The sequence below is a fragment of the Anomaloglossus baeobatrachus genome, chromosome 1 (genome assembly GCF_048569485.1).
Source record: "Anomaloglossus baeobatrachus isolate aAnoBae1 chromosome 1, aAnoBae1.hap1, whole genome shotgun sequence".
NCBI lineage: Eukaryota > Metazoa > Chordata > Amphibia > Anura > Aromobatidae > Anomaloglossus > Anomaloglossus baeobatrachus.
In genome coordinates, this window is record NC_134353.1 from 972,075,577 (window position 1) to 972,087,222 (window position 11,646).

The 11,646-nt window shown below is 44.4% G+C and overlaps 1 protein-coding gene across 1 annotated transcript in view; it reads right to left on the reverse strand.

The window, feature by feature from the left end:
* The window catches only part of LOC142302957 (uncharacterized), an 80,761-nt gene extending 74,823 nt beyond the window's left edge, over positions 1–5,938 (reverse strand). The window contains exon 1 of the mRNA XM_075344062.1: positions 5,866–5,938. Coding sequence (XP_075200177.1) covers positions 5,866–5,935 — 70 coding nt within the window. The 5' untranslated portion in view covers positions 5,936–5,938. The remainder of the gene's footprint in view (positions 1–5,865) is intronic.
* Positions 5,939–11,646: the final 5,708 nt, after the last annotated feature.

An 11,646-nucleotide genomic window follows, 5' to 3' on the forward strand; every position in this document is an offset into this window, starting at 1 on the left:
TCTCACCAGCGACCAGTGAACAGCCCCCAGCCAGCAGCGACGTGCAAGCGACGCTGCGCTTGCACGGAGCCGCCGTCTGGAAGCTGCGGAGACTGGTAACTAAGGTAAACATCGGGTATGGTTACCCGATGTTTACATTAGTTACCAGTGTGAGCAGGGAGCAGGGAGCCGCGCACACTGAGCGCTGGCTCCTTGCTCTCCTAGCTACAGTACACATCGGGTTAATTAACCCGATGTGTAATGCAGCTACATGTGCAGAGAGCAGGGAGCAGCGCACAATGCTTAGCGCTGGTTCCTTGCTCTCCTAGCTGCTGTACACATCGGGTTAATTAACCCGATGTGTACAGCAGCTACATGTGCAGAGAGCCGGAGCCGGCAGCACAGGCAGCGTGAGAGCTGCAGAGGCTGGTAACTAAGGTAAATATCGGGTAACCACCTTGGTTACCCGATGTTTATCTTGGATACAGCTTACCTCAGCTGTCAGATGCCGGCTCCTGCTCCCTGCTCGCTTCATTTGTCGCTCTCTCGCTGTCACACACAGTGATCTGTGTGTCACAGCAGGAGAGCGGCTTTGAAGAAAACGAACCAGGGCTGTGTGTAACGAGCAGCGATCTCGCAGCAGGGGCCAGATCGCTGCTCAGTGTCACACACAGCGAGATCGCTAATGAGGTCACTGCTGCGTCACAAAAAGCGTGACTCAGCAGCGATCTCGGCAGCGAGCTCGCTGTGTGTGAAGCACCCCTTACCTAGCTCAAATACCTGATGTGTATTCTTGGGAGATTTGAATGCTGTGGGTTTATTACCCCATTGTCTGATGTGTGGTGTATCTCTGATTCATCTATGCCCAATGACTGGCCATCAAAGGGCATGGATCAATAAGACTACAACACATTAACTTTAAGGCTTGTAATATTGTTCAAGCCTCTATAAGATCAGCTGAAGTATAGCACAGACAGAAGCTCGTGTTTGCTGCCTCCGTGAGACGTCCAGGCAGTGATGTCCAGGAGTCTCTGTCTATGTCATGCTTCTCTGACCTCCAGACAGATGATGTCCAAAGCTCCTTGGTGATGTAAGTATATTTAACTGTACTTAACCTTTGTATGTTCAATATACAAAAGTGTACGCAATATCATACTTTTCCTTTAAGTTTGTATTTCATATTAACCTTTATAATAAAATTACTTAATTGCCTTCCTTAAAGCCGTATCTGAACCTTAGTGTTAAAAATATTAGCAAAACACCAACCGACCTGAGATGTGGGGTAATAACGTTCCATCGTTAATTACCCCTCCCCAGAACCTGCAGGACCTCCGCCCACAAGTTCCCATCCAAACCGAAGCCAGACCCCCTGAGTGGCTTCATACCAACAAACCGACTGTCGGTACTCCCAACCTCTCTGAACGGACCTATCACCCCACTGTGACAACAAAAAAATTTTTTCTCTTTTTTCTTTTTTTTTATATGATACTTCCACCCCCGTATAACTTGTTTTTTATATATTTTTTTTATTTTTATTTATCTTATTATTTATTCCTCATTTTTCTTTTGTTTTTTATTTTTTTGGGGTTTTTTTTTGTTTTTTTTGTTTTGTTTTATATACATTATTGCAGGGCGGGCGGGTGGGATACACTGGTTGTATGACAAAAGAGGCAGTGACCTATGCACAGCCCCCTTTATACCCACCTGCAACACCCCACCCCTTCCAGTCTATCCCCCAATCCCCTTTGCCGTTTCTCCCACCAATCCAGAAGCCCCATATACAACCTTCTAGCCATATTCCTTAACCCTTTCCTACCCTAAACCCTCCCGATCGTCATGGGGCCTGTTCACCCCTATGGGGCTCACTGCCCATCTGTATGTGACATTGTGAGGGTGTATCTGACAGAATGCAACATTGTGAGGGTGTATCTCACCGTATGTGACATTGTGAGGGTGTATCTGACTGTATGTGACCTTGTGAGGGTGTATCTAACCATACCGCATGTGACATTGTGAGGATGTATCTGACCATATAGTATGTGACATTGTGAGGATGTATCTGACCATACCGCATGTGACATTGTGAGGATGTATCGGACTATACCGTATGTGTCATTGTGAGGGTATATCTGATCGTATGTGACATTGTGAGGGAGTATCTGATGATATGTGACATTGTGAGCGTGTATTTGACCGTATATGACATTGTAAGGTTGTAGCTGACCGTACCGTATGTGACATTGAGATGGTGTATCTGACTGTATTTGACATTGTGAGGGTTTATCTGACCGTATGCAACATTGCGATTGTGTATCTGACTGTATGTGACATTTTGAGGGTTTATCTGACAGTATGCAACATTGTGAGGGTGTATCTTACTGTATGTGACATTGTGAGGGTGTATCTGACTGTATGTGACATTGTGAGGGTGTATTTGACTGTATGCGACATTGTGAGGGAGTATCTGACTGTATTCGACGTTGTGAGGGTGTATCTGACTGTATGCGACATTGTGAGGGTGTATCTGACCATACCGTATGTGACATTGTGAGCGTGTATCTGACCATACCATATGTGACATTGTGAGGGTGTATCTGACCGTTTGTGACATTGTGAGGGTGTGTCTGATCGTATGTGACATTGTGAAAGTGTATCTGACCGTATGTGACATTGTGAGGGTGTATCTGACCGTATGTGACATTGTGATTGTGTATCTGATTGTATGCGACATTGTGAGGGTGTATCTGACCGTATGTGACATTGTGAGGGTGTATCTGACTGTATGTGACATTGTGAGGGTGTATCTGACTGTATGTGACATTGTGAGCGTGTTCTCACCGTATGGGACATTGTGAGGGTGTATCTGATTGTATGTGACATTGTGAGGGTATATCTGACTGTATGTGACATTGTAAACGTGTTCTCACCGTATGGGACATTGTGAGGGTGTATCTGATTGTATGTGACATTGTGAGGGTGTTTCTGACCGTATTCGAAATTGTGAGGGTGTATCTGACTGTATGCGACCTTGTGAGGGTATATCTGACTACATGTGACATTGTGACGGTGTATTTGACCGTATGCGACATTGTGAGGGTGTATCTGACTGTATGCAACATTGTGAGGGTATATCTGACTGTATGCGACATTGTGAGGGTAAATCTGACCGTATGTGACATTGTGATGGTGTATCTGATTCTATGTGACATTGTGAGGGTGTATCTGACCGTATGTGACATTGTGAGGGTGTATCTGACTGTATGTGACATTGTGAGGGAGTATCTGATTGTATGTGACATTGTGAGGGTGTGTTTGACCATACCGTATGTGACATTGTCAGAGTGTATCTGACCGTACCGTATGTGACATTGTGAGGGTGTATCTGATCGTATGTGACATTATGAGGTTATATCTGACTGTATGTGACATTGTGAAAGTGTATTTGACCGTATGTGACATTGTGAGGGTGTTTCTGACTGTATGTGACATTGTGAGGGTGTATCTAACCGTATGTGACATTGTGAGGGTGTATCTGACCATATGCGACATTGTGAGGGTATATCTGACCGTATGTGACATTGAAAGGGTGTATCTGACTGTATGTGACATTTTGAGGGTGTATCTGACTGTATGTGACATAGTGAGGGTGTATCTGACCGTATGTGAAATTGTGAGGGTGTATCTGACCGTATGTGACATTGTGAGGGTGTACCTGGCTGTATGTGACATTGTGAAGGGGTATCTGACTGTACCATATGTGACATTGTGAGAGTTTATCTGACTGTACCGTATGTGACATTGTGAGCGTGTATCTGACCATACCGTATGTGACATTGTGAGGGTGTATCTGATCGTATGTGACATTGTGAGTGTGTATCTGACCATACCATATGTGACATTGTGAAGGTGTATCTGACTGTACTGTATGTGACATTGTGAAGGTTTATCTGACTGTACCGTATGTGACATTGTGAGGGTGTATCTGACCGTATGTGACATTTTGAGGGTGTATGTGACTGTATGTGACATTGTGAGGGTGTATCTGACCGTATGTGACATTGTGAGGGTGTATCTGACCGTATGTGACATTTTGAGGTTGTATGTGACTGTATGTGACATTGTGAGGTTGTATCTGACTGTATGTGACATTGTGAGGGTGTATCTGACTGTATGTGACATTGTGAGGGTGTATCTGACTGTATGTGACTTTGTGAGAGTGTATCTGACCGTATGTGACATTGTGAGGGTGTATCTGACCGTATGTGACATATTGAGGGTGTATCTGACTGTATGTGACAATGTGAGGGTGTATATGACCGTATGTGACATTGTGAGGGGGTATCTGACCGTATGTGACGTTGTGAGGGTGTATCTGACCGTATGTGACATTGTGAGGGTGTATCTGACTGTATGTGACATTGTGAGGGTGTATCTGACTGTATGTGACATTGTGAGGGTGTATCTGACTGTATGTGACATTGTGAGGGTGTATCTGACCGTATGTGACATTTTGAGGGTGTATGTGACTGTATGTGACATTGTGAGGGTGTATCTGACCGTATGTGTCATTGTGAGGGTGTATCTGACCGTATGTGACATTTTGAGGTTGTATGTGACTGTATGTGACATTGTGAGGTTGTATCTGACTGTATGTGACATTGTGAGGGTGTATCTGACTGTACATGACATTGTGAGGGTGTATCTGACCGTATGTGACATTGTGAGGGTGTATCTGACCGTATGTGACATTGTGAGGCTGTATCTGACCGTATGTGACATTTTGAGGTTGTATGTGACTGTATGTGACATTGTGAGGTTGTATCTGACTGTATGTGACATTGTGAGGTTGTATCTGACTGTATGTGACATTGTGAGGGTGTATCTGACTGTACATGACATTGTGAGGGTGTATCTGACCGTATGTGACATTGTGAGGGTGTATCTGACCGTATGTGACATTGTGAGGCTGTATCTGACCGTATGTGACATTTTGAGGTTGTATGTGACTGTATGTGACATTGTGAGGTTGTATCTGACTGTATGTGATATTGTGAGGGTGTATCTGACTGTATATGACATTGTGAGGGTGTATCTGACCGTATGTGACATTGTGAGGGTGTATCTGACTGTAAGTGACATTGTGAGGGTGTATCTGACCGTATGTGACATTTTGAGGGTGTATGTGACTGTAAGTGACATTGTGAGGGTGTATCTGACCGTATGTGAGATTTTGAGGTTGTATGTGACTGTATGTGACATTGTGAGGTTGTATCTGACCGTATGTGACATTGTGAGGGTGTATCTGACTGTATGTGACATTGTGAGGGTGTATCTGACCGTATGTGACATTTTGAGGGTGTATGTGACTGTATGTGACATTGTGAGGGTGTATCTGACCGTATGTGACATTTTGAGGGTGTATGTGACTGTATGTGACATTGTGAGGGTGTATCTGACCGTATGTGACATTGTGAGGGTGTATCTGACCGTATTTGACATTGTGAGGGTGTATCTGACTGTATGTGACATTGTGAGGGTGTATCTGACTGTATGTGACATTGTGAGGGTGTATCTGACCGTATGTGACATTGTGAGGGTGTATGTGACTGTATGTGACATTGTGAGGGTGTATCTGACCATATGTGACAATGTAAGGGTGTATCTGACCATACCGTATATGAATATATGACAGTCTGACTATATGTGACTGTATAAAGGACTGTTTGAGTATTTGAGGCTGTTTATTACCCTATAGAGGTGTATCTGGGTATTTGTGCCTGTATGAGGGTATATACTGTGTTATTGTGACCGTATACGAGCTTGTATCTGACTGTATCTGTCCCTGTAGATTGTGTGGATTCCGATAAATAAGACAATACAACTTACCAGAACGTTTCTTCTCTGGTCTCGGGACCTCAGCAAATCTCAGGTCAGCGTAAGTCACAGCGTCGGCCATATCTGATCACCGGCCGAGAAGGGAGAACTCACTGTACGAAAAGAGGAAGGAGCGAGACAAAAAGATAAAGACCCGAAAACCGAGAAAGTCACAAACGCAAAATACCAGAAACCGTCATCCAGGAACATGCACGAGAAAGAGGAAGAACGACAAAAATATGTAACAATCTAATAATGAACATTTATCACTAAACAGAAAGGATTTTTAGATAAAATAAAGTGCATTAAAATAAAAAGGAAAATCTGTAAAAACAGAATATCAGACAGGAGACGTGAGATCATTATTGGAGTCCGGGGTTTGTGGATAAAGGTCAGTAATATGTGAGTGTGGTGAAAGTGGGTAGACAGCGGCGGCTCGTACCTCCTGCTCCGCACTGATGAGCCGCACAAATCACCGTCATAGACCGGATATACCACACTTATACAGCTTTAATGGTACATGAAAGATGCCAGGTGTGAACAGACAGGACGATTCCCAGCGAGACGGGTCAGAATGTCGTAATTAATAGATAGGAGGTAATAGGAAGCTAGCTGGTGACCAAGCAGGGAATTAAATAGGAAACATACCCAGAACAGACAAAGGTGTGAATAGGGACCACTGGATATGAAGGAAGATACTGTAAGAGGGTGCTAGGCCCATGTGCCCCACCCTGAAGACACTGATCGTCATTGTGTTATGATAATGGGAATTGTGTTTATAGATATAGTGTGTTTATACATAATCTGTACATGTAGCCATCTAGGTATTGCTCCCTGGTAAAGAGGTTAGGTTTTGCCTAATGACAGAGAGGGTGAGCAAACAGTTAAATGCTGTAGGACGTTCAGAGTGGGAGGAGCTAGCTGCAGGGTACAGCCGAGCTCAATCCAAGCTTCAGCAGAGGCATAAGGGAGAGAGTAAAGGCTCCTTTACACACAACGATATCACTAGCGATCTCGTTAGCGATGTGACACGTCCAGATCGTTGTTAAGATTTGCCGAGATCGCTCATAGGTCGTTTTGTAGTGGTCACACGTACACATCTCACAAACGATGCTACATCGTTCAGCGATATATTGTTTGAAAAAGGTGGTCGTGTGGATGTTGTTCGTCGTTGGCAGGGTGTCAAACGTAGCAATATGTCTGCTGAGTTCCAAACGACGAACAATATTTTGAAACTGAACGACGTGTCAACGATCAACGATTTCCACCCTATTTGCGATCGTTTGGAGTCGCTCGTAGGTGTCAAATGCAACGACAACGCTAACGATGATGGAAGTGCGTCACAAAAACCGCGACCCCGACGACACATCGTCAGATAAATCGTAGTGTGTAACGGGGCCTTAAGAAGTAGAGGAAGCTGCATCTGGGAGAGGTATAGCTAGAGGTGTGCAAGCCAGCTAGATACCTGAGGCCAAAGAAGGTGGGTGTCTGTGACAGAGTTAATTCGATCAGACCCTCATGGTATCTCAGAGAATCTGGAGCACGTAGGAAGAACTACAGCATAAGATGGGACAACAAATCATCTCTATTCTGCCATAGTGAGTACCAGGCCTGAACCCGAGTTCTGGGGTAGTGACTCCAGTGGTACCAATCTTAGACCTAAAGGTCTAGCACTAGACTTGGGCGAACAGGTCTGCTCAGAATCACCAGTCAACGAGCTTTGTCTGACAGTGGTTGAATCCTCTATTAATAACAGGTCCCCATTCCTGGGACGCCACCATGGCCGTGCTGAACTGTATAACTTTATTGAGTGATACCATGGTGTCAGACAGAGGGAGAGGATGTTCACACTACAGCCACCGTACCGGGAACCATGGAGCAGTTGGCAGTAGAAGTATGCTCTGAAGTCCAATGTATCGGACCTACAATTTTCATGCGTTGTGCCCACAGTGATGATACGACCGAGATACCATGAGTAATAGACTGTGGAGAAAGAATCAAGGATCTGTATCTGTGAATACCCAGTGGGAGATTCCTGGTCTACACGATGGCCTAAACACAGGTATGTCTTCCACACACCCCAACAGGGACACTGCTGCCAATCCTTAACCCCTTGCTCTGTGGGAATGGCCAGGGTGTGGACCTCCAAAGGAGGCCTGCTGAGCAGAAGCAGAAGACGCCCATCGCCCATAACTACTACCGTGTTTTTCCAAAAATAAGCCCTAGCAGGAATTTTCGGCCTTTTTGAAGTAATGCTTAAATATAAGCCGTACCTGAAAATAAGCCCTAGTTGCAGTTCAATAGTGAAGCATCCATGCAGCTAAAACAGTTATAAATTATGTAAAAAATATGTACTTAGAGAGCAAAATCTAATTTTGAAATATTGAAATAAAAAAAAATTTGAAAAAGGAGATAAAAAAGTGGATAACTAAAGGTGGCAGCACAACACCAGTGTATAGCAGGAGGTAGATACGAGGTACCCGGTATAACAAAAAGAAATAGAGAAATGCAGACAGAGGACAGGTGAATGGAAATCATAGAAATACATGTGCAAAGGTGTTAACCTGCACCAGCACGACATGGAAAGCTCACAGCCTCAGCTCTATCCAACATCGTGTGTGAAAAAGACGTAGGTATAATAATAGATCACAGACTGCACAGGAGTCAACAGTGTGACGCAGCAGCAAAAAAGGCAAACCCCATTCTAGGATGTATTAACAGAAGCATACAGTCTAGATCACGTGAAGTCATTATCCCCTTTACTCTTTGGTCAGACCTCATCTGGAATATTGTGTCCAGTTCTGGGCACCACATTTTAAAAAAGACATCATCAAACTGGAGCAAGTTCAGAGAAGAGTGACCAGAACGGTGACAGGACTGCAAACCATGTCCTATGAGGAGCGTATACAGGATTTAGGAGTGTTCAGCTTGCAAAAGAGAAGACTGAGAGGAGACCTAATAGCTGTCTACAAATATCTTACAGGCGGTCACACTGTAAAGGGATCAGTTTTATTCTCATTTTCACAAGGAAAGACTAGACACAATGGGATGAAACTGATGGGGAGGAGACACAGATTAGATATTAGAAAAAACTTTTTGACAGTGAGGGTGATCAATGAGTGGAACAGGCGGCCACAAGGGGTTGTGAGTTCTCCTTCAATGGAAGTCTTTAAAAAGAGGTTGGACGGACATCTGTCTGGGATGATTTAGTGAATCCTGCTTTGAGCGGGGGGTTGGACTAGAAGACCCAGGAGGTCTATTCCAACTCTAATATTCTATGATTCTATGACTGCACCTGCAGAATGAGTGCAGCTCTGGAGTATAATACAGGAGGTCCCTTCCAACTCTACCATTCTATGATTCTATGATTCATGTATGGTCACCAGTAAATGTGATCAAACCTTCTACAGAAAGGATATGGAGCAGATCTGAACCTGTATAGCGTAAACCTCACCGCCTGCTAATGCAGTGAAAGCTCCAGTGCATGTTTCGACAGTGCGGCTTCATCTGGGGCTGGAATCACAGTTATATAGGCTGATTAGCGCATGCTGGGATGACGTGGACTGGGTGGGCACATCTGCCAAGCACATCATGAATGATGGCCCGGCCACGATACGCAGTCACCGCCCACACGGATCATATTACTCATATCATGTGACTCAGGCATCAGCTAAGGCACCACTAGGGATGAACTGCCTGCACCGGCACCACGCATGCGCCCCATCGGGCTGAAATAACCATGGAAACCATAGACATAAATGTAAAGCAATTTCAGGTAAAGACATGGAAGCGGGTTAGTATGTACAAAAACAATTAACTTATGAAATAAGCGCAGAAGGTGGACGGAAATAATAAAGGTACATGGCAATAAAGAATACGTATTCATAAAAATAATCGGTGAAAAATCATAAATGTACACCATAGAACATAATATGTACATGATCGGGCGGCACGGTGGCTCAGTGGTTATCACTGCAGTCTTGCAGCGCTGGGGTCCTGGGTTCAAATCCCACCAAGGACACCATCTGCAAGGAGTTTGTATGTTCTCCCCGTGTTTGCGTGGGTTTCCTCCGGGTACTCCGGTTTCCTCCCACACTCCAAAGACATACAGATAGGGACTCTAGATTGTGAGCCCCAATGGGGACAGTGTTGCCAATGTATGTAAAGTGCTATGGAATTAATAGCGCTATATAAATGAATAAAATTATTATTATTATTATTATATACAGCGCCTTGCAAAAGTATTCATGCCCCGTGAACTTTTCCACATTTTTTCACATTACACCCACAAACTAAAATGTATTTTAATGGGATTTTCTGTGATACCAACAATGAGCACAAGTATTTGTGACGTGTTTTATAAATATTGTAAAAGTATAAATATGAAAGGTATGACGTGCATTTGTATTCAGCCCCCTGTAGTCTGATCCCCATGAATAAAATCAGGAGTGACCAATTCCCTCTAGACGTCACATAACACTGCCTCCACCCGGGTGATTTCTTTTCTGTATAACCACAGCTGTTATGTAAAGGCCTCAGTTTGGGTGAGAACATCAGAGATCAACAGCATCTTAAAAGCCAAGAAACCCAACAGACAGGTCAGGGATAAAGTTGTGGAGAAGCGGAAAGCAGGGTTAGGTTATAAAAAAATATCCCAAGCTCTGTGAAGGAGCCAGGCGGGATTCGGAGGTGCTGAGGTACAGAAGACCTGCTAGTGACCACAGAGAGGCAGATTGTGTGCCTGGATGCGGCGCGGTCAGCACTTTAGGGAGGTGATTGAGCAACTTGGTACAGATTTGAGTGAATAGCTCTGGAAGGAGCAAAGAACAGCCCTGAACAGTCACTTACCCGATGAGTGTGCTAGTGGTGGGCTTTTGTCCCTGGCATGGGCGCCATCTTGGGAACTGGGCTTACAAGCTGCTGCTTAGGAGACCTGAGCTTGGACGCAGGCCCTCCATCTCTATGCTGCATCAAGCACATATATGAGTAGAGGTGTGCTGCTCTCTCTCTCCCTCGTCCTGTTGATTGAGGAGTTGGTGGTGACTGGTAGTTGTTTGGAGGATGCGCGTCTCCGCTACCCTGTTATTTTGTGCCACAGTATTGAAATGAGTCTGTTAACATATTTTTAGTCCCCCATCTGAGAGCAGAATAATGTAGAGACAGAGCCCCTGAATCCAGCGATGTGTCACTTACTGGGCTGTCTGTCGTCTCCTCTGCTGCAGATCCAGCAGTTATACAGAGCTCATGAATATGCTGGACTACCTGCAGCACGCCAAGTAGTTCTCTAATGATAATCTCCTGCTGATTAACCAGTGATTTTATAAAAACTACACTAAGCAGCCCAGTAAGTGACACATCACTGGAATCAGGATCTGTGCCCCTACGTTATGCTGCTCTCAGATTATGGGGTAAAAACCTGGTGACTGATTCCCTTGAAGAGAATATTATGATATAGTGAGAGGAGGCCTGGGCTGAACGTCCTTGAGGATCTGCTGCCATCTTGTGGATGATAAGGATATTGCAGCTGAATTTCTATTTTTGGTTATGTACACTCTCCATTTCAGCCATAATTTCTACAACTTTAAAAATTGTCATTTTTTGTGAGGTGAAGGTGGAAGTTTGTGAACAGCAATAACTGAAGGGGGTTGGAAAACTGGACACACGTGAGAAGTGATTATCATTGCTCCAGCTGAATCCTGTCATTTAATTCACTCCTTATATACAACCTTAGAAGCGGAGACTCGTCCAAGTGAGGCGAAGGTGAAGGTTATGTGCTGATATAATAATACATTA